A 24,049-nucleotide genomic window follows, 5' to 3' on the forward strand; every position below is an offset into this window, starting at 1 on the left:
ACTATTGGGGGGTATAAGCGATGATGAAATTCTGGGCTCAGTAAACTTCCGCATTTTCTACTCTATTGGTAGGCATGATTCGAATGTGGTGGCCATTCTTCAGTGGAACGCCATCGATTCCTCCTCAAAGGCAGAGTATAGAGATGCTTTTTTAAAACACCATGCTGTTACATTTTGGAAACATTTTAAAGTACGTTATATTTTTTATGACCAACCTCTAAGATTCTTTTGACGGGAGATGTATAGGGTAAAAGGTTTAAAATACTTAGGATCGTAATTCTATTAAGTAATCAGTAGTATTAAGTAATCAGTATTAAGTAATCAGTAAACATGTAATAGACTAGGTTTTTGTTCCCACTATAAAACATTTTATTGTTTTTAATTGTTTTATTTAAGCACAGTGGTTAAAAAATTGTTCATATTTGGGTTTCGGACATATAAGTATACCATCCTTCGCCAGTGCACACTTGCTGCCACCCATGTCTTCCGTTTCTCTCCCGCCCCTCACGACGCCCAGCCTTGCTCTGAGGCAGAGAAATTGCCTCTCTCTCCCTTTTCTCTCTTCTCCCTCCTTCCCCCTCTATCTATTCTACAATATCTCTTCCCTTTTCTCTTCCCTTCTCTCCTCTTCTCCCCTTTATCTCCCTCACCCTCTCTGTGTCCTCCCCTTCTCTCCCCTTTCCTATCAGATTATTTTCGAACGTAAGCTTCCAGGACCCGGACTGTGAAATTTGTGACACACTCAGTTTCGATTCTTGATATACACACACCACCTGGTCCCCAAGCATAGTAGGATACAGCCCAAGAGGTGCTAGTACCACAAAGGTGGCCTGGATATCTCTGGCACTATAGGACCCAAGCAGAATTACACCCTCAGGCTCTCAAATTAAACCACTAGCCTGTTTGCCTGAGAAGCATGAGTGGAACCCCAGACCTCCTGACATACCCCTGGACATTCTTAGGATGTCAGTATAGTTTGATTCCTGACTACCCCAGATAAAGTTCAATGTGGGTGCATGTTTTGTACTTTAGGTCCTGGGTACCAGATGGTATCTATTACTAGGAACTACCCCTCCCACACACACACACACACACAGAGATGGAAGTAGCCCTAGAGCATTTGAGGATCTGGCTCCGAAAAACTTAAAAAACAATTAAGACTCCGTGCTGGAGTGAGCACAGCCGGTAGGGCATTTGCCTTAATCACTGTCCATCAGGACTTGATCCCCTCCATCCAATATAGTCCCTCTTGCTTGCAAGGAGTAATTTCTGAGTGTAGCGCCAGGCATAAACCCTGAGTTCTCCCGGATGTGGCCACCCCTTGCCTCCGAAAAAAAAAAAAAGTAAGAATCCAAATGTGTGGTTTCTTTCCTTTCAGTTTGGGAATATTTTCCCCTGTATTATCTCTATGGCCTCCTTCAAGTGCTTTTCCTTAAATGTCTCATGTCTTATGCTCTGCATTCTCTTCAGTCTCTTGCTACCATTTCCCCCCTTGACTATACTACTTTATCTGCTTTCAAGATTTTTGATGCCAAGTGGCACATTTTGTTTCCTTTCATCATTCCTAAACTATTGGTAGATGTTCAATACCCTCATTTGTAGTGAGAGCATCAGACTTAAAACATTGTGATCATCACAGTCACAGCAAAGTGCTGATATATAGCTTTAAAAAAAAGTAAATAGGGGGCAGACCGGTTGTGTAAGTGATAGGGTGTTTGCCTTGCACGCACTAACCTAGGATGGACTGCGGTTAGATCCCCCGGTGTCCCATATGGTCCACCAAGCCAGGAGCGATTTCTAAGCACATAGCCAGGAGTAACCACTGAGCGTCCCTAGGTGTGCCCCCCTCAAAAAAAGTAAATAGGGCCTGAGAGATAGTACAGTGGTAGGGCGTTTGCCTTGCATGCAGCCCACCTGGAATGGACCCAGGTTTGATCTCAGGCATCCCATATGGTCCCCCAAGCTTGCCAGAAGCAATTCCTGCACGCCTTGGGGTGTGGGCCAAAAAAGAGTAAGTAGATTTTGTTAACCAAACCTAGGATCAGGGAAAAAAATTTTAAGAATCTACATTTCAGTCCAGAAAGAGTGAAAACCACGTATCTGCTGTTGTTTAACAGTTCATGCTTTTTAAGTATTAAAATCAGGTAGGAAAATGGATAGAATGACTAAGCTATTGGGGAGAAAATCTGGCAATTCTAAGTGGTTACTCCAAACTCTGCAATCCGGAATTACTCCTAGTAAGCTTGGAGAACCATACAGGATACCAAGAATTAAACCTGGTTCAGCCATGTACAAGGAAAATGCCTTACCCACATAGTACTATCACTATGGCCCCAAATAAATAAAGCTCTCTGTAAGTAAAAACCATATTACAATGCAGTGCCACCTTTTTATGTAATCATTCATATTATAGGATATTTACAAAAATATCTTTAGTGACTTTTAATCAATTTAAAGACTAAGGCCATTATAACTGAATATAATATTAAATATAAAGTATTTTAAGGATCTGAGTAATAGTATAGTGGTTAAGATATTTGCCTTGTTTAATAAAAACCCTTGTTAGAACCCAACATATACTCCTTAAGCACTACCAGGGTTCACTTCTGAGCATAAAATCAGGAATATCCCTTGTGTACTGCTGAGTATGTTCAAAAAATAAAGCAATTCAATTATATTATTTTCTTTATTTAAACATCTTGATTACATATATGATTGTGATTAGGTTTCAGTCATGTAAAGAACACACCCTTCACCAGTGCAACATTCCCACCACCAATGTCCCAAATCTCCCTCCATCCCACCCCACCCCCACCTGTACTCCAGACAGGCTTTCCAGTTCCCTCATTCATTCACATGATTATGGCAGTTCTCTGTGTAGTTATTTCTATAACTGCACTCACCACTTTTTGTGGTGAGCTTCATGAAGTGAGCTGGAAGTTCCAGCCCTCCTCTCATTGTCTCTGAGGATTGTTGCAAAAATGACTTTTATTTTTCTTAATTATTATATTTAATTAAGAAAGCAACTGAGTAATGGTGGAGTAAGTATTTATGCCATAATCACACCACTGATTGTTGAACAGGGCTATGTTGATTATACTTCTGCACTAAATTGTGATTGAAACTTTTGCTTTATATCTAGCTTCTTAAAAATTAGGACAACATAAGAAACAAAATATTTCAGCCCATTTTTTCCTTTTTTGTGTGAATTTTATATTTCTGTCTTGTATATTTTTATTGGATGTTGACCATTCACAGAAACTTTATTCACAGAATAAATCATCAATTGGTGTTGAATTAAAGTATATGAAGCCAAAGTAAAATCTGGATGCTAAATTGACTCTTAGAAATGAGCACAATAATATTAATGTCCAATAGGAATTAGAAAGGTTAAGTAGGAGTTCAGGTTTGATCCAAAAATTTTCTATAGCTAATGACTTTAAACTATAGAGTAGACAATTTGATTAAAGCCTAAACCATCAAGTAACAGCAAAATTTGTTTTTTAAATGAATGAATAAATCTTGATTAGTGTCAGTATAATTTACAGAAGTGTTTAATTCATCCTCCTATCTACATTCCAAACATGATGGCAAAATAATTTCTCCTTAAACCACAAAGGAACTTATATCCTTAGTTTTATTTTTTATCCAAATATTCAACAAATATTGATCAGAAGATCATTAAAAGGAAGATACTGTTTTTTATTGTTTTTGGAGAAGTAGATAAATTTTTTTTTCTTGGTTATTTTTTTAAATTGTTTTATTTAAACAAATTTATTATATACATGATTGTGTTTGGGTTTCAGTCATGTAAAGAACATCACCCATCACCAGTGCAACATTCCCATCACCAATGTCCCAAATCTCCCTCCTCCCCACCCAACTCCCGCCTGTACTCTAGACAGGCTTTCTATTTCCCTCGTACATTCTCATTAATAGGATAGTTATTATTTATTATTATTAGGATAGTTATTAGTTATTTCTCTAACTCAACTCATCCCTGTTTGTGGTGAGCTTCATGAGGTGAGCTGTAACTTCCAGCTCTTTTCTCTTTTGTGTCTGAAAGTTATTATTGCAAGAATGTCTTTCATTTTTCCTAAAACCCATAGATGAGTGAGACCATTCTGCGTTTTTCTCTCTCTCTGACTTATTTCACTCAGCATAATAGATTCCATGTACATCCATGTATAGGAAAATTTCATGACTTCATCTCTCCTGACAGCTGCATAATATTCCATTGTGTATATGTACCACAGTTTCTTTAGCCATTCATCTGTTGAAGGGTATCTTGGCTGTTTCCAGAGTGTTGCTATGGTAAATAGTGCTGCAATGAATATAGGTGTAAGGAAGGGATTTTTGTATTGTATTTTTGTGTTTCTAGGGTATATTCCCAGGAGTGGTATAGCTGGGTCGTATGGGAGCTCGATTTCCAATGTTTGGCGGAATCTCCATATTGCTATTATTTAAATGAATATATACAATTTTAGTTAAATAAATATATAAAATTTTATTTATTTATTTATTTATTTATTTCTAATAGTTTTTGCTACTCTAAGACCTGTGTGGTCTATCTTACCACTCTTTCCTCCCTACTCTGTTGTGTTCTGACTAAATCCTCAGTTCTTTAAGTCTTTGCTACAATAGACTACTGTGTTTATTTTCTACTCATAATTTTGGTTTCAACTTCATAGCATGTTGCGAAGACAATTGCAAGTTGAAATAATTTTGTGCTGTTGATAATTGATTAATTGGTTATTTCATTTTGGATGCTGTTGGGTTCATCTACATGGTTCCACCTCATTGTTGCTGTGCACTGAAACACAGGTAAAGTAATATTTTTAGTGTACTTTCCTTCTCTGCAACTTGCCCTCTGCCAACAAAGGTCAGTATGAAGATTCAGCAACTGAAACTTTATATAATATCCCCCCTGAGTGTATCTTACTTAAACAGCATGTTTCTAGTTCATGACCATCTGGTAAAGTGACAGTCTTTAGTCCTTTTAATTCTTTTTATTTATTTATTTATTTATTTATTTATTTATTTAATTTAAACACCTTGATTACAAACATGATTGTGGTTGAGTTTCAGTCATGAAAGAACGCCCCCATTACCAGTGCAGTGACAGCAAAATTTGTAAAGCAAACAGTATGAACAAAAGTAAGGTAAAGTGATAAACAGTGGACAGGGCATTTGCTTTGCATGTGGCCAACCCAAGTTTGATCTTTGGCACTACATTTTGTTCACTAAGCACTGGAAGAAGTCCTGAGCACCGCGGTATGTCACTTTAAAATTAAAACCAAACCAAACCAAACCAAACCGAAACCTGAAATTCCCTCTTGAAAATGAAGCATCCATCAAGAAAAGCACCATAGATGATTACTATAATCTCTTACTGTAGATATTAGTATAAAGAAATGCCTAACTGATTGTAGTTATTCATAATTCAATCAAGGCAGATTAAACACAGGATCTGCTAGTGGATTTATTTCTTTACACATTCTGTTCTTTCTACCCATCTTTACCATCTTTCTACCCAACTTTCTGTACCTTGTAAGGTATCCATTCAAAGGATATATCCAAGTTATATTGGCACATTTTGAGTTCAGCAAATGAGAACCAGTAATTGAATTTAAATAGAGAAGAAAGTTTTTGGAAAAAAATCTCCATTATTTTCCTGCCCCAGATTCACAAATTGGAAAGTTTCTCAACCCTTTAAAGCCTAATTTTCCCATTGAAATAGCTCAGTTCGAGGTGCAACCTCTCACAAATTAACATATTTTCAACGTTAATATATAATTTAATACATATTTTATATATTTAAATACATGCTTAGTATGTATACAATTAATATTAATATAAGCAATTTGATAAATTACATAAATATATATAGCTATGAACTCATCACCATAGTCACAGCAAGAAATATAAATACACCTCCATCTAAAATTTATGGCATTAGTAAAATAAAGTGTACATACTTACAAATAAAGAAATAAAAAGAAAAAAGAAAAAAAGGAATTTAAAAGACATCTAAAATTTATGGCATTAATAAAATAAACTGTATATACTTACAAAAAAGAAAAAATATAAATACCACATCTAAAAGTTTTCTTGCTTCTTTTTTTTGGGGGGGTCACACCTGTCAGTGCTCAGGGGTTACTCCTGGCTCTATGCTCAGAAATCACTCCTGGCAGGCTCAGGGGACCATATGGGATGCTGGGATTCAAACCACCGACCTTCTGCATGTAAGGCAAACGCCCTATCTCCATGCTATCTCTCTGGCCCCTTTCTTGCTTCTTTTTTTTATTTTTTATTACATTTTATGATGTGATAAAAATTTAATACAAGATTGCTTTTTTAGTATATTTATAACTTAACAAATTTTTACTACACACTCAATGTCATACAATAGATCACTAAATGTGTCATCTCACTTAACTGAAAACCAATCCTTTTGAAATTTTCTTTTCTCCCTTCACCAAAACTTTATTATACTTATTGATTTACAATTATAAATATTTAAAAATGCATTTGTTATTAGTAACTACTGATTCACTCCCTGAAGACACTCAGAAAGATGCCTACAATATGGCATAGTGTTCTCTTTATGGCTTTATTTTTTAACTTTTACATCAAGTAAAGATATTTAGAGCAGTCTCAATATTTTAAACCAATAATTTGTAGTTATTTCATGTAGTGAATTGAGAAACATATGTCATAAGGACAAGTATATACATGAATATCAGTAATTTAAATACAAAACACATAGAAGATAATATAGGTAAAGATTTCCACTACATCAACATTATATGTACCTTTAAGGACATGATAAAAACAATTAGGGAAATGAAAACAATTATAAACAATGGGCTACCTTAAATTGAAAATATTTAATATACCAAAATGCAAAAAAGACAGCTCACATAATAGGAGACTATGATATTTGAACAACATAATAAGATATGAACTTAAAATATCTGAAAATATAAAGAATTATATATGGATTAAATCAATGGGAAGGGTCACTTGCTTTACATGCAGAAAGATCCATTTTGACTCTTAGCATTGCATGGTCCCTAAAGCACCACAGCAGCCACCCCGATTACCACTGCACAATGTGGCCACAAAATTTAAATTTAAATTTAAAAATAGACAGAAGAAGGCAGGGAATTTTCCTTGTGGACAGCCAACCCAGATTCAATTCCTAGCACCCCATATGGTTTCCAAAGTACTGCCAGGAGCAATTACTGAGTCAGAGCTCAGAGTATGATGGGTCCCCCAATGTAGTCAAGAGATATAAATGGATATTGACTTAATGAGGACATATAGTCACTAGACATAAGAAAAGATGCTAGTTATCACTGATTATTAAAGAAATTCAAGTCAAAAGTTCTATGAGATAACACTTCATACTATAAAAATATCTTTCAATAACAAGTGGTGTGGGAGAATACATTGCCTATTTCCACTGTGAATGGTACTATAACTCAATATAGCCATTTTAGAATAAAGTATGGAACTAACATTAGAGCTACATGATCCAACTCTCTCAGTTCTGTTGTGAAGATCCTGAAGAGATTAACATGAAAAGTTATAGAAATCCCAATGCAGGGGCAGGAGAGATAGCACAGTGGTGGGGCTTTTTCCTTGCCATGCAACCGACCTGGGAGAGACCCTGTTCGATTCTTGGTATCCCATATGGTTCCAGCTTGCCAGGGGAGATTTTTGAGTACAGAGTCAAAATAGGAATAGCTGAATATCGACTCAGATCCAAGATTCTCTCGTTTCTAGGAGAGAGTAGTGTATTATTAAGATAATGATTAATTTGCAACCTCTCTGAAGACTGGTGTGGTATCAAGAGCAACAAGCCAAAAAATATTGAAATGTTTATTTTTAACATATTGCCTCTCATTTTCACTTTTTTAAAAATTTTACTTCAAGTAGTTTATTTGAAGTTTGACTTCAAATAATTTATGACAATAAATGTCATGTTGTCAATATTATTCAATTATCTTTCAGATTTGATACATGCCTTCAAGATATGACTGATTTGGTTGTTTGTGGTAAAATTTCTTTTTTCTATATATTGCTTGATTTTAAGAGATTGCTTAGCTAAATTGTGGTCTCTACTTGAGGAGATAACCGTATACTTAGTCAATATTGCCTTAATTACCTAACAGAGGTCTCTAAAGGCCTATTAATATTAAAATTTTATTTGCATAAGTTATTTTTCTTATACTCTAAATGATAATCTGGGCACAATTTGTATAAGACATTTCATTTGCAATTAGTTTATTGTATTAAGAACCTATTTATCAGACACTGTTTAATCTTTTATGTTTTGTTTGTTTGGTGGCCACATCCAGTGGTGCTAAGGGCTCAGTGCTCAGGGATCATTCCTTACAGTACTCAGATTGACTTTATACAAACCAAGAACCCTACCCAGCCCATTCTTTGTAGTTTGGGTGTACTTGATACAGTCGCAGAGTAGTGGAGTAATACCACTTAAGCTCTAATATCAGTTGTTAAGCTGATAGTGACATCAGACTGCTTGGCTATTTCATGTATTTTTTTTACTAATTTTTCTTATGTAAAGCTAATGTGCTGCATTGAAACAAATTGCTAGTTGTTTTATTTTAAAAGTCTGATGATTACACTTCCAGTAGTTACTCAGGCCTTTCTTAAATATTGCAAACCGTACAATGAGCACATACAGCAGATGATAAATACACCTTAATTTTTTTCTTCTCATCCTCAAGGTGGTAAATCTTATCATCTTCATTTATAAACTAAATTACAACAAAGGTAAAGCAAATTATTTTAACTTTTTAATTACTAGTAACATACTATATATTTTCGCTTATGAATAATATGTTCTACAAGCACTTTCTGAAATTTAATTGAAACATTTTCCTGGTATGCAAGAGGTTACAAAATTAAAATATGTTCATTGTAAATTCATATGTTTGTGAAATAAAATGACCCAGATTATCTATCTTAGAAGTTTTATAATCAAATTATCAGGGGATATATCATAATTATATATATATATATATATCAAAATATCAGGGATACTCATAATTAAAATGTTTAATTTAGAAAGTTAAAATTAAAGTTATAAATATCTGCTATCTTACAACTTTTCATGAATAGGCTTCACCCTGGGTATAAGATCTCAGTTCACTATTTATTTATATTCATTTTGGCTACACAGTTGTTTATGATTTGAGTTTCAGTCCACCACCCTTCACCATTGCACATTTCTCACCAGTTTACCTCACATACTCCCAACTGCCTTCTTCTGGGAAGATATTTTAGTTTTCTTTCTATCTTTTTTCTATTTCTGTGTCAGTTCAATATTTTAATCACATTAGTATTATTCTTCCATATATATTAAATATAAATTATACTTGAAAATATATTTTGATAAAGTAGACATTAACTATAGTTGTAGGAACTCAATGAGATGAAGTAGATTCTCACAAGTGAGGAAGTTTCAAATTTAACTGAAATAGATTGATTAACAATATCCATAAACTACACTCAAGTTTGTGATTATTAATATAATCAAACTTGGTGCAAATTTTTCAATATTCCACTCATACACACAAATACATATATATATGCACACATGTCTGTTTACACTATTCATATTTGCTAAATTAAAGCATTCTAAAAATTCCACCAGGGAACTAATTTATAATAAAACATTATCTCACTCTTTATTAAGACATTTTATTTTTATTTATTTTATTTATTTATTTATTTTTATTAATCATTTTATTTCTTATTACAAACCAAATATTCAGTGGCATTTTAAGGTATTTTCTTTTTGAGAATTAAATGAGTACTATATGGCCATGGTGTCAGAATATGTTACATAAGTTATAAAGCAGATAAAAATAGGAAAATTTTGAGAGAGTTCACAGTACAAAATAGTAGGAAATTAATCAATAATAATTAACATTATATGCTATAAACATTTAACTCATAATTAAATAAAATGATTGTTCATTTCTTTCAACTAAGTTGTTCAGTACCAGTGCTTAATACTTATTAGACAATAGGATAACAGAACAAAATATATTCTTATTTTTCTAAGATCAAGCCCAACTAAATGCAAATTATATAAGCAGTGGGCATAGCAAATAACATATTTAGAAATTTATTAAAATTTTTTTCACAACTTATTAGAGCTGGCATATCATTTTCCTATTGCAATTTATTTATTTTTTTATTTTGATTCCGAGTCACATCTAGCTGTTTCAGGTATTAATCCTGCATCTGAACTCAGGGATCACCCCTAGATGGACTTTGGGGACCATATATGATGTCGGGGTTCAAACCTATGTCATCTGTGTCCAAGGTAAGTTCCCAACCCAATTTACTATTACTCCAGCCCAATACTGAAACTTCTAATCATAAGTAACAGCAAAGCTTACATTTTGAAACTGATGTGCAGGAGCTAGAGGAAGTATAGTGTATACTATAGGGAACTTAACTTGCACAAAGCTGACACAGGATCAATATATGGCACCCTATATGGTCCCCTTAGACTTGCCAGGAGTGATCTCTGGCACAACCAACTGTGTCCTCAAAATACATCATTTTGTAGTACATTTTTCTCATGTATCTGTCTCTTTCTCTATATCTCAGTCTCTTTATGTTGATTTTCTACATTTAAAAGTATGTAAAATGCCATAAATATTAAGTTTACAACTTAATTACATAATGGGAAAATAATTTCTCATTTATAGTGATTCCACTTAATGTCTCAGAGTTAATCTATGATCGCACATATTGTAATATGCCCCTTGTTAAACCAACTATCATAATCACCTGTTTGAGAAAGGCTGATTGGACATGGCTGCATCTTGGATCTTTACCTATAGCCATGGCAATGAATTCAACTATACCCATACCAATTTAGGAATACATAAGATTAGAGAAAGGATTCTTTCTCCTAGAAAACCAGGGTGTTTTTATTATAAGTATGTTATGTAAACATTAAATAGGCAAATAAAAAATCTACTGTCCTAAAATAAATATATCAGTATTATATTTCATTTTGTTGTTATTGTTTTGCTCTAAGCTTATTCTAGGACATGCTCAGGGGACCATATATAGTGCCAGAGATAGAACTTAACATGGCTGCATGCAAGACAAATGCCCAACCTACTGTATTATCATTCTTGCCTTAATTGAAATTATATTTCTTACAGGCAAAAAAAACCCCACATTCAATTATAGACTACATCAATTATTCTTTTTTGTTTGTTTGTTTTTTGTTTTTTTTTTGGAGGGGTCACACAGCAGCTCAGCGGTTACTTCTGGCTCTATGCTCAGAAATAGCTCCTGGCAGGCTCAGGGGACCATATGGGATGCCGGGATTCGAACCATCGTCTTTCTGCATGCAAAGCAAATGCTTTACCTCCATGCTATCTCTCCTGCCCCTACATCAATTATTCTTTTAAGGTCCAATTTATCACACCAAAATTTTAGTCACCATTATTCAACAAAACAAATCCTTCAAGTCTATTACTTCTGTCCAATATAATCTTGTTCCCAACATTTCAAATGCCACATTTCATCTGTAGAAATTCATACTAATATTTAAATATTCATATTTAATTGTAATAACTCTGATACATTTACAACTTTTAGTAAACATCCATACATTTCTTTTTACTTATAAATAATATATATCATTTAAAATGTTTTATTTTCTTTGTGATGTTTCCTCACCTGGAGTATTAATTATTTGGGAGTATAGATTTGAACATCATTTGACATATCTGTGCTGTTTAGATTAGTAATAGTATGTTTATGCTGGAAGGATTTGTTATTACATAAGCCAAATCGAATAATGTCACAAATTCAGCAGTTAAATCTTGTCTTCAAGTAAAAATCCTGAATGAAGAAATCCAAAAGTCATCAAAGTCAGTACTCATTAAAGTAGATAAAAATACATATTATGAATATATTTTTAAATGTGTATGCTATTTTTAGTAGTTTTGCTTAAAAATAATTATTTTGTGAAAAGGGAGAATAAAATACAATCTGATAAAGGAATTCTTTGTGAGAACATAAAATATGACATAGGTTTATTTTATTTTATTTTTTAACTAAATCTTTGAGTAACTGTATGAGGTGATGTTATTAAGATCTAAAAGGAGCTCACCACAAAGAGTGGTGAATACTGTTAGGGAAATACACTACACTAACAACCACCATGACAATGTTAATGAATAAGAGAAGTAGATCGCCTGTCTCCAATACAGGCAGGGGAGGGGGAAGAAGGAGACTGGGGGCATTTGTGGTGTGAATATTGCACTGTTTATGACTGTTTATGACTGAAACCCAACTACAATCATGCTTGTAATTATGGTCTTAAATAAAGATTTTATAAAAAGTAATTATATAATGTGAACTATATCAAAACATCTTACTCAAGGGAATTATAAATTAGAGAAGTAAAAATGTTATTGTTTTTTAAAAAAGAAAAATTTCTAAAATAAAACTTTAACTAAATCTTATTCAAGTAGTTAAATAAGATATTCAAAATTCTAGTGTTTTATTGCCTCTGATTTAAGAAATATATGAGGAGAAAGAGAGATGTCCCTGGGCAAATGAAAATGAGAATTGCTATGTAACTAGGATGACTTTGGCATTGCATTTGGAAGAAATGAAATATAACTAGGTGCATTTTTATTTAACATACAAATAGACTATATCAGAATCTGAAAAATCCTGCTAAAAGTCTAAAAGAATAGGCTCATGTGGGTAAAATAAGATAAAGAACTGTATTTGATATACAAATAGGTTCTCTAAAGGGACTTTAACTTTACTCTTATGCCTGCTTAGTACCAATGGGACATCAGGTACAAAGGATGCCTAAGCAACAGTAGAGAAATTTTAAAGAGGGTGTCAATGACTGATTCACTCTAAGGAGCTCAACTGTTTTGTAGGAGAGAATAGTACATAGAAAATAATGCTCTAAGTAGAAAGTAAACACAAATATAATTATTATATGTTTAAATATGCCATAAAAGTAAGAAACATTTTATTATTCATCAAGATGGAAAGATCAGATTTGGAAGATGAAGAAGTATCTGCTTCCCAGTGCAACAAACAGAGGAGGACGCTGACTCTAGAAGAAAAGTCCGTGAGTCTTATGAGTGAAGATGATCAAAAGCTTATGAGAGATAACAATTTACTGGGCAACCCAGGTAAATATACAGAAGAGTTGCTAAGAAGAAAGTTTATATAGATGCATTTAGTAACTTCAATTTTTAAATAAATGCCATATACTTTTATCTTGGATGAGAATATTAAGGCTTTATTCTTTCCATATTTGTATTTATTTTACTCTTTTTGTTGAAGAACCACGATTCACAACAATATTAATTATAGTTTCATGCATATGTTTTTTTCAATATCACCTTATCATCAGAATACCTGCTTCTCTCAACTAATGTCCCCAACATTCCACCCATTCTCTCCCCCCACACCAATCTGGTAAGCTCAGTTCTGTAGACCAACACTTTATTTCCACTGTCTGGCTATTTGTTGCTTCTTTACTATGCATATTTATTTTATTGATTTAATTTTTCAGAGACTCTGGTTTTAAATATTTTTTCTCTAATACAGAAAATCTTACTTTTGGGGGTTTTTGGTTTTGGGGGGGTGTGGGGCACACACCTGGTGACGCTCAGAGGTCACTCCGGGCTATGAGCTCAGAAATCGCTCCTGGCTTGGGGGACCATATGGGACTCCGGGGATCAAACCGAGGTTCATCCTGTGTCAGCTGCATATAAGGCCTTACCACTAGGCTACTACTGCTCGGCCCCATGAAATATTACTTTTAAAAAAATTTCCAAGTGTTTGAGCTTTTCTGATATCTATTTGTGATTCTTTTTGTTTGTTTTTGGGCCACACCCAGTGACTCTGAGGGGTTACTCCTGGCTATGCACTCAGAAATCATTCCTGGCTTGAGGGACCATATGGGATGCTGGGAATTTAATCGCGGTTCATCCTAGGCTAGCACAGGCAAGGTGTGCATACCGCTTGTGCCACCCCTCAGATCCCTCATTTTCATTTTCAAAGCATTATGTTTTCAACACTGTTGATACAATTTTTATCTTCTTGTTTTATGGAGATCTGTTTTCTGACCCAGCATATAACCTATCTTGGAGAATGTTGTGTGTGTGTGCAGTGGAGAAGAATGTGTATTACTTTGGGAGACAAAAAGCTCTATATGTCTTCTAGACCCATCACTTCCATTGCTTTCAAGTTTAATATTTTCTGTTGAATAATTATCTATTCAGCATGCCCGAGTGTTAATAGCTTGCTTCATGCCTATTAAGTTATTTCTTTTAACTATTTTGATGATTTATGATTAGGTGTATATGTTAAGATTGTGAATTTTTATGGTTTATAGATACTTTGATCAAGAAATGCACATCACTGTTATGAATATTTAAATTTTTTAATTGGGTTGTCCAATATAAGTATGGCCAAAACTGCCCTTTTAAAAGAATTTTTGTCTGTAAGAATGTTTTTCAGTCTTTGAACCTATGTTTACCTTGGCTGTTCAGATGTAGTTCTTGTAGTCAAGAAGTTTGATTTAGTTATTTGATGTATATTGCCACTTTGTGTCAAGATGAATCCATTCACCAACTAGTGAATCCAACACACTATAAATTAATTGTATTATTGATGTAGGAAATATTGAGATAGAAATGTATTCCCATGATTTTTAATAATTATATTTGCAAGTGATATTTATTTTGTCTTCTAAGAAAGCCCCTTTTGTGCTTCTTCAATATTGGTTTTAGGGCTATGAAGTTTCTAAGATGTTTCTCGTCCATAAAATTTTGTATAATTCTTCCAAATATGAATGATAACCTATCTTGGTAAAATACTCTTGGTGAAGAATTACTTTTACTGACATTTTACAATATTTTCCCATTTTCTTTCCATGTACATGATCTCACTGTGAGTCTTTCATGACTTATCTCATATGTAAATTTCTTTTCTTTTTTTTTACCTCTCATTCCCATTTTCTTTTTTTTATAATATATATATTTTATTTAAACACCTTGATTACATACATGATTGTGTTTGGGTTTCAGACATGTAAAGAACACCCCCCATCACCAGTGCAACATTCCCATCACCAATGTCCCAAGTTTCCCTCCTCCCCACCCGACCCCTGCCTGTACTCTAAACAGGCTCTCCAGTTCCCTCATACATTCTCATTATTAGGACAGTTCAAAATGTAGTTATTTCTCTAACTAAACTCATCACTATTTGTGGTGAGCTTCCTGAGGTGAGCTGGAACTTCCAGCTATTTTCTCCTTTGTGTCTGAAAATTATTATTGCAAGAATGTCTTTCATTTTTCTTAAAACCCATAGATGAGTGAGACCATTCTGCGTTTTTCTCTCTCTCTCTGACTTATTTCACTCAGCATAATAGATTCCGTGTACATCCATGTATAGGAAAATTTTATGACTTCATCTCTCCTGACAGCTGCATAATATTCCATTGTGTATATGTACCATAGTTTCTTTAGCCATTCGTCTGTTGAAGGGCATCTTGGTTGTTTCCAGAGTCTTTCTATGGTAAATAGTGCTGCAATGGATATAGATGTAAGGAAGAGGTTTTTGTATTGTATTTTTGTGTTCCTAGGGTATATTCCTAGGAGTGGTATAGTTTTTGGAGGAATCTCCATATCGCTTTCCATAAAGGTTGAACTAGACAGCATTCCCACCAGCAGTAGATAAGAGTTCCTTTCTCTCCACATCCCCGCCAACACTGCTTGTTCTCATTCTTTGTGATGTGTGCCATTCTCTGGGGTGTGAGGTGGTATCTCATCGTTGTTTTGATTTGCATCTCCCTGATGATTAGTGATGTGGAGCATTTTTTCATGTGTCTTTTGGCCATTTGTATTTCTTCTTTGTCAAAGTGTCTGCTCATTTCTTCTCCCCATTTTTTGATGGGATTAGATGTTTTTTTCTTGTAAAGTTCTGTCAGTGCCTTGTATAGTTTGGAGATTAGCCCCTTATCTGATGGGTATTGGGTGAATAGTTTCTCCCACTCAGTGGGTGGCTCTTGTATCCTGGGCACTATTTCTTTTGAGGTGCAGAAGCTTCTCAGTTTAATATATTCCCATCTGTTAATCTCTGCTTTCACTTGCTTGGAGAGTACAGTTTCCTCTTTGAAGATGCCTGTAGTCTCAATGTCTTGGAGTGTTTTGCCTATGTGTTGTTCAATATATCTTATGGTTTTGGGTCTGAATGGGTGTTGGACCTTATCAAATGCTTTCTCTGCATCTATTGATATGATCATGTGGTTTTTATTTTTCTTGTTATTGATGTTGTGTATTATGTTGATAGATTTACGGATGTTAAACCAGCCTTGCATTCCTGGGATGAAACCTACTTGATCGTAGTGGATGATCTTCTTAATGAGGCATTGAATCCTATTTGCCAGGATTTTGTTGAGGATCTTTGCATCTGCATTCATCAGCGATATTGGTCTGTAATTTTCTTTTTTGGTAGCATCTCTGTCTGGTTTAGGTATCAAGGTGATGCTGGCTTCATAAAAGCTATTTGGAAGTGTTTCTGTTTGTTCAATTTCATGAAAGTCTTGCCAGGATTGGTAGTAGTTCCTCTTGGAAAGTTTGAAAGAATTCATTAGTGAATCCATCTGGGCCTGGGCTTTTGTTTTTGGGCAGACATTTGATTACCATTTTAATTTCATCGATGGAGATGGGGGTGTTTAGATATGCTACATCCTCTTCCTTCAACCGTGGAAGATTATAAAAGTCCAAGAATTTATCCATTTATTTCAGGTTCTCATTTTTAGTGGCGTAGAGTTTCTCAAAATAGTTTCTGATTACCCTTTGAATCTCTGTCATATCAGTAGTGATCTCTCCTTTTTCATTCCTAATACGAGTTATCAAGTTTCTCTCTCTCTTTCTTTGTTAGGTTTGCCAGTGGTCTATCAATCTTGTTTAATTTAGCAAAAAAACAACTTCTGCTTTCGTTGATCTTTCGGATTGTTTTTTGGGTTTCCACTTTGTTGGTTTCTGCTCTCAGCTTTGTTATTTCCTTCTGTCTCCCTATTTTTGGGTCCTTTTGTTGAGCACTTTCTAGTTCTATTAGCTGTGTTATTAAGCTACTCAGGTAAGCTCCTTCTTCCTTCCTGATGTGTGCTTGCAAAGCTATAAATTTTCCTCTCAATACTGCTTTTGCTGTGTCCCATAAGTTCTGATAGTTTGTGTCTTTATTGTCATTTGTTTCCAGGAACCTTTTGATTTCCTCCTTGATTTCATCTCGGACCCACTGGTTATTGAGTATGAGGTTGTTTAACTTCCAGGTGTTAAAGTTTTTCTTCTGAGTCCCTTTGGAATTCACAAATAATTTCAGAGCCTTGTGGTCAGCGAAGGTAGTCTGCAAAATTTCTATCCTCTTGATATTATGGAGGTATGTTTTATGTGCCAGCATGTAGTCTATCCTGGAGAATGTCCCATGTATATTGGAGAAGAATGTGTACCCAGGTTTCTGGGGATGGAGTGTCCTATATATATCCACTAGGCCTCTTTCTTCCATTTCTCTCCTCAGGTCTAGTATATTCTTGTTGGGTTTCAGTCTGGTTGACCTATCCAGTGTTGACAAAGCCGTGTTGAGGTCCCCCACAATTATTGTGTTGTTATTGATATTATTTTTCAGATTTGTCAACAGTTGTATTAAATATTTTGCTGGCCCCTCATTCGGTGCATATATGTTTAGGATAGTTATTTCTTCCTGCTCTACATACCCCTTAATTAATATAAAATGTCCATATTTGTCCCTTACAACCTTCCTGAGTATAAAGTTTGCATTATCTGATATTAATATGGCCACTCCAGCTTTTTTATGGGTGTTGTTTTCTTGGATAATTTTTCTCCAGCCTTTTATTTTGAGTCTATGTTTGTTCTGGCTATTCAGGTGCGTTTCTTGTAGGCAGCAGAAGGTTGGACTGAGTTTTTTGATCCATTTAGCCACTCGTGTCTCTTGACTGGTGCATTTAGTCCATTGACATTGAGAGAAAGAAGTGTCCTGGGATTTAATGCCATATTTATATCGAAATTTGGTGTGTCTTTTGGTTACTCTTGTCTTAAGTTAGGTCTTTCAGTTTTTCTCTTAAGACTGGTTTTGAGTCTGTAAAGTTTCTGAGCTGTTTTTTTCTGTGAAACCATGTATTGTTCCATCAAACCGGAAAGTGAGTTTTGCTGGGTACAGTATTCTAGGTGAAGCATTCATTTCATTCAGTCTTGTCACAATGTCCCACCACTGCTTTCTGGCATTGAGTGTTTCTGGTGACAGGTCTGCTGTAAATCTCAAGGATGCTTGCTTGAAAGTAATATCCCCTTTTGATCTTGCTGTTTTCAGAATTCTGTCTCTGTGGGATTTGTCATTGTGACTAGGATTTGTCTTGGGGTGGTTTTTCTGGGGTCTCCTTTGGTTGGTACTCCTGGAGCATGCAGGAGTTGATCACATATATTCTTTAGCTCTGGAAGTTTCTCTTTATTGATGTTCTTGACTGTTGATTCTTCTTGGAAATTTTCTTCCTGGGTCTCTGGGACTCCAATGATTCTTAAGTTGTTTCTGTTGATCTTATCATAGACTTCTATCTTTATCTGTTCCCATTCTTTGACCAATTTTTCCATTGTCTGTTCATTTGCTTGAAGTTTTTTTTCCAATCTCTCCTGCTGTATGGAATTGTTATGTATCTCATCTTCCACAGCACCAAGTCTATTCTCAGCTTCTGATACCCTGTCCCAGAGCTTTTCCATTTTGTCATTCACTTTGTTTACTGACTTTTCCAGGCCTGTTAGTTGACATGTTATTTCAGTTTGGAGTTTTGTGATTTCTGTCTTCATATTTTCTTGGTTCTTATTAGTGTTCTGTTCAACTCGATCCATCGTTTCTTTGAGTTGTTTGAGCATCTTCCATATTGCTAGTCTAAAGTCCTTATCTGAGAGGTTGATTAGTTGGTTGGTCATTATCTGGTCCTCAGCATTGTCATCTTCATTCTCTATGTCTGATGCTGGCCTGCATTTTTTCCCCATTGTCCCACTTGTATTGTGGGTTTTTCTACGTGTTGTGGTGGAATTCATTGGCTATATGATGCAGGCACCACTCTCCTCTGGCTCTGCCCTTTCTGGATGGGCCGACTTGCCTCTAAGGGAGGGGAGTCCTCCGTGGATGAATCCTCACACAGGATCAAATCTTAGGCCTGAGCATGCAGCAGAGAAGACAGTCCAGAGTGAAATACTTGCTTCTGTGATCCAGCACGGTTCTTAGTGTGATTTTTTTCTTCTTGTTGCAATGGTGTTCTTTTTCGCTCGCTCGCAGGGTAGCTTCAGAATGCAGTTTTTTGGGGGGTTCACTTCCCAGGGCTCTGAGGTGACCCGCTCGCTGGGTAGGTTCAGAATGCAGTTTTTGGGGGTTCGCTTCCCAGGGCTCTTAGGAGAGTCTCAGGATTCAGAAAAGACAGAGAAGCACAGGGGAGGGCTCCCTTCAGGTCCTCAGCCTCCTCAGAAGAAGCACAGCCAGGCGGGGACTCCGCAAGTGAGTCAATCATCATTTCACCTGGCAGTCCCCAAGGTCAGCCACCTCTTACTCACTCACCAGCTTGCTGGGTAGGTTCAGAGTGCAGTTTTTGGGGGTTCGCTTCCCAGGGCTCTGAGGAGAGTCTCAGAATTCAGAAAAGACAGAGAAGCACAGGGCAGGGCTCCCTTCAGGTCCTCAGCCTCCTCAGAAGAAGCATGGCCAGGCGGGGACTCCGCAAGTGAGTTGTAACTTTCTTTTTTAATATTTTATTTAAACACGGTGATTACAAAGTTGTTTATAATACAGCTGATTTTTTTTCACAGATAAAGCTGTTCATGGTTGAGTTACAGTCAACCTCCATCAATGCACATTTCCCGCCTCCAATGTCCCCAATTTCCCTCCTACCCTCTCTAGTGCCTTTTCCCCTTCCTATCTCTGGAGTGTACATTTTTCTTCACTCTCTTTCTCTATCACACTTTCTTTCTCTCTCTTTTTCCTTTCAGACACTAATTTGCAATACTGCACATTTTTACCACCAATGTCTCCTGTTTCCCTCCCACTCAGCCTCTCCCACCTGCCTTTAGGGCAAGCATTTTACTTCTCTCTCTCTTTCTATTTTCTTTTCTGATACTGTGGTTTGCACTATTGTTAATAGTTAAGAGGTGCCTTGCATGTCACGTTATTCTTTTCAACTACCAGTTATCCAGAGTGATCAATTTTATTTTCATTGTCCTAGTACACCCTTCTCTACTCTAACTGTATTCATTGCACTTTGCGGCAAGTTTTATATTATGCACTGGTCCACTTGATCCCTATCACTATTGTTTTGATATTATTACCATACTGTTTTAATTTCTTGTATCCCACAGATGTGTGAGATGTTGTATTTTATTACTCTCCCTCTGACACATTCCACTCACCATAATAATCTGATGTCCGTCCATGTATAAGCAAATTTCATGACTTTATTATTTCAAAAAGATGCATAGTATTACATTTTGTAGATATACCACAGTTACAGCCCAGAAATGGCAGCTGGGGCAGGCGATAGATCTTTATCTCTTCTAGAAGTAGACAGATATGAGCACTAAAATGAAGTTGGGACTCACCTACTGGAGCAGGGTCACATAGTCTAAGGTGGGGGGTTTCTTCACACTTAGATGCCAGGTAGAGGTTGTAGTAACACTACTGATATTTTTCTTGTGTTTCTAACACAATTGAAAGTTTCTTCCAATTTCTGAATTATTTATTCTGTGAATACATTTGATCTCTCACCAGGGAAAAGAAATATTTTGTACTTTATTCAAGTGATTCTCAAATAGAAGCAATGTTATCCTGTCCTCTAAAGATTTTTTAGTAATCTCTGGAGATGCTTTTGCTTTTCATAGGTGGGAGTGGTTAGTAATAACATCTAGTGGGCAAAGCAAAAGGATGCTTGCAAATATTCTATAAAACACAGGAGAGCAACTCAAAAAATTGTCTTAACACCAAAATATTATAGCAGGTCAAAAAACCTGCTCTATCATCAGTTATGGTGCTTCTCTCTCAGTATAGATAATTTTCTTTATTGAGTACAAAATTATGTGCCTAGTCTACTTAATTATCACTGGAGTGGGCAAAACTTTATTACTGTCATTTTGACAAATTTAAATGAGAGAATTTTCTGTTGGATGAATAAGATACTACAATAGCTTGTGTTTTAAACACTCCTTTGTACTATGGAACATTCGATCTTTCTGTTTAATCTGACATTCAATTTCATGTCAGTTAAAAATTGCTGAAATGAACTATTGTTAACACTATTAATCTATATTTACTATTATGAATTTTACTTATTTACTTGAACAAATATAAAATTGCCAAATATATTAACAAGCTTTTGGGGATCACCTCAGTAGTGCTCAAGAGCTACTCTTGACACTATGATCAGGGTAGATTACTCCTGAAGGTGTTCAGAGACCATAAATTGTACCAAGGTTGAACCAGGGTCAAATTTATACAAAGAAAGTGCCTTAATTTCCATTCCCTATCAAAGTTTTTCTTATTTTATATTTTATTGGGGTGGCATGCAGAGCAATCCTCAGTGATTATCCCTGCCTATGCTTTCAGGGATAACTCACTGACAGTATGCAAGAGACATGGTTCTGGGATTCAATTCTGGGTCAACCAAGATAAAGACTTACCCACTCTACTGTCTTACTCATTCAAGTCTTAGATATTTAAACATTATATATTTTGAAAAACACTCTAAGTCTAAAGCTTAGAACAATATTATAAATTAGTGAAAACAATAATGTAAACTGGATAAAAGTACTAGCACTATAAAACTGCTATGTACCTTTTTATTAGTGTTTTGAACAACAGATAAAAAAGTTAACTCTTGGCATTACTCCCACAGTGGAACATAACACTATATATGATGAATATTTAAAATAGACTTCATCCAGATTATTTAAAATTTATAATAGGATTAGCTCACTCTTTCATATAAACTTAAATCTTTTCTTATAAATCTAGATAGTATAATAATCTAGGTAATATGAATTCAATAAATGTGAATATGCCTAAAGTGCTAGTATCATTTAATTTACTGTTATTTGTTTTGAGACCAAGTTTTAAGTTGCAATTTTTTGATGTTTCTAATTGTGGTAGTGCAATTCAGCCTCTTCCATTTTTGTTAACAGATACCGAATTCTCTTCACATCATGATTCTATGTTACAAAGGCTTGGTTCTTTTGAAGAAATTGAAAACATGACATATGAAGAGAGAGAAAACCCGTTTTTGAGAGAAGTATCACTAGAGCATAATCAAAGCAGTAAGGTTTATAGATGTAGTTTAGGAAGATGTTTCAGTCTATATGAAAATACAGATCAAGAAGTAGAATATGCTTCATTTGCAAGATGTCCAAGTAGAGAAAATTTAAAAGACTGCCAAAGACAAGTGCAAATTTTACCATCTGAATCAACAACTGCAAGGCCAAATAGATCAGAACAATGTACAAATGAAGTATTATCAGATGATCTACTGACAAGAGACTGGAAAAGAGCAAGAAGCAGAAGCCCAGAATACACGAGAAGCAGACAAAGAACTGACAATAGTTCAGGTATAAGTAGAGCAAGTGAACTTTTAGATAGAGTTCATTATAACTTATCAGGACTTTCTGTGCATACTCCGGAAGCCGAGCATGAGGATGATATTTTTTCTATAACTCAGCAAGAAGAAATGCAGAGACAAGAAATAACTGAATTTGAATTTCATGAGTCTAGAAGATTGCAACAGATAAATTCGACTATATTCTCGAATTCTGAATTAGAAGTTCAACCTACAGCATCATCTCAGAGAGACAGTGTAGCTAGTAGAACTAACTTAATATCTAACAGAAAAATTGACAATGCCATTTCAGAAAGTGAACAGGGAGAACTTCCAGAGACATTGTCTCAGTTTTGGCAGGCAGAAATACAATCTTCTGCTGGACTTTCCTTCAATAATTTGACTACTTCTCTTACGAATACACCATCTTTTCTAATTGAGAACCCAGTACGTCATACAAGCACAGGATATAGTGACCCAGATGTCTTAGTGGGTGACAGTGAAGTAGGTACTAGTATGTCATACCCAATTCAACATATGGAAGGAGCAGAATCATCAAATGGATGTACTATTTCTGGTTTGAGTCATAGTAGTACTACTAATACAGATCATACATATCATTTACGTACAAATACCACACCAGTTTCTAGTTCCAACATTCATGATGAAAATAGTTCTAGTGTTTCTCCTAATACAAGTATGAATTATAGTGATGAGTCTTCAAACGACGGTTCACTAATAGTTTGGAGCCCAGAAAATTCCTTATCACCAAACACAGTGTCTGACATTCTGCATGGACTTAGACCAGCGAGCCCATTATTTGATGACAGTGACTCTTGGTCTTCCCCTGACCTGGACGAGATTATTCTGTTCGATGAGGAGGAGGATAATGAACTCGAACCTAGAGGACTCACTAGAGAGCAGATTGACATGTTGGCTATAAGATCATTTGGTGAATCTGATGATGTAAAAACCTGTAGTGTATGCATTACAGAGTTCATAGAAGGCAGTAAAATCTGCACACTACCATGCTTACATGAGTATCATTTCCATTGCATTGACAACTGGCTGTTACAGCATACCACCTGTCCCATTTGTCGCAAGACAGTAGTAAATACTGACGAATAAGAAAATTCTGGATTATGGGAAGGCATTTACCTTGCACATGGACGACCTAAAATGGACCCAGTTTAGATTCCCGCCAGGGGATAGAACTGTGGTCTGTTTTAGGTCAGTCCCGTGCAAGGAAATATTTAAATATAGTTGAAACTAATTTAAAAAATATGGAGCAAAGTCATTGACTCATCAGAGACAATTCGTGGGCTGGAGTGACCACCTGCTATATGTCCACCTCTG

The 24,049-nt window shown here is 35.3% G+C and overlaps 1 protein-coding gene across 1 annotated transcript in view; it reads left to right on the forward strand.

Annotated features, from left to right (window-relative positions):
- Positions 1 to 23,821, forward strand: part of LOC125998815 (E3 ubiquitin-protein ligase RLIM-like) — a 24,198-nt gene extending 377 nt beyond the window's left edge. The window contains exons 2-4 of the mRNA XM_049766878.1: positions 73 to 190; positions 13,079 to 13,229; positions 22,287 to 23,821. Of these exons, the coding sequence (XP_049622835.1) occupies positions 73 to 190; positions 13,079 to 13,229; positions 22,287 to 23,821 (1,804 nt within the window). The remainder of the gene's footprint in view (positions 1 to 72; positions 191 to 13,078; positions 13,230 to 22,286) is intronic.
- Positions 23,822 to 24,049: the final 228 nt, after the last annotated feature.

Source organism: Suncus etruscus, chromosome X (assembly GCF_024139225.1).
Source record: "Suncus etruscus isolate mSunEtr1 chromosome X, mSunEtr1.pri.cur, whole genome shotgun sequence".
Lineage (NCBI taxonomy): Eukaryota > Metazoa > Chordata > Mammalia > Eulipotyphla > Soricidae > Suncus > Suncus etruscus.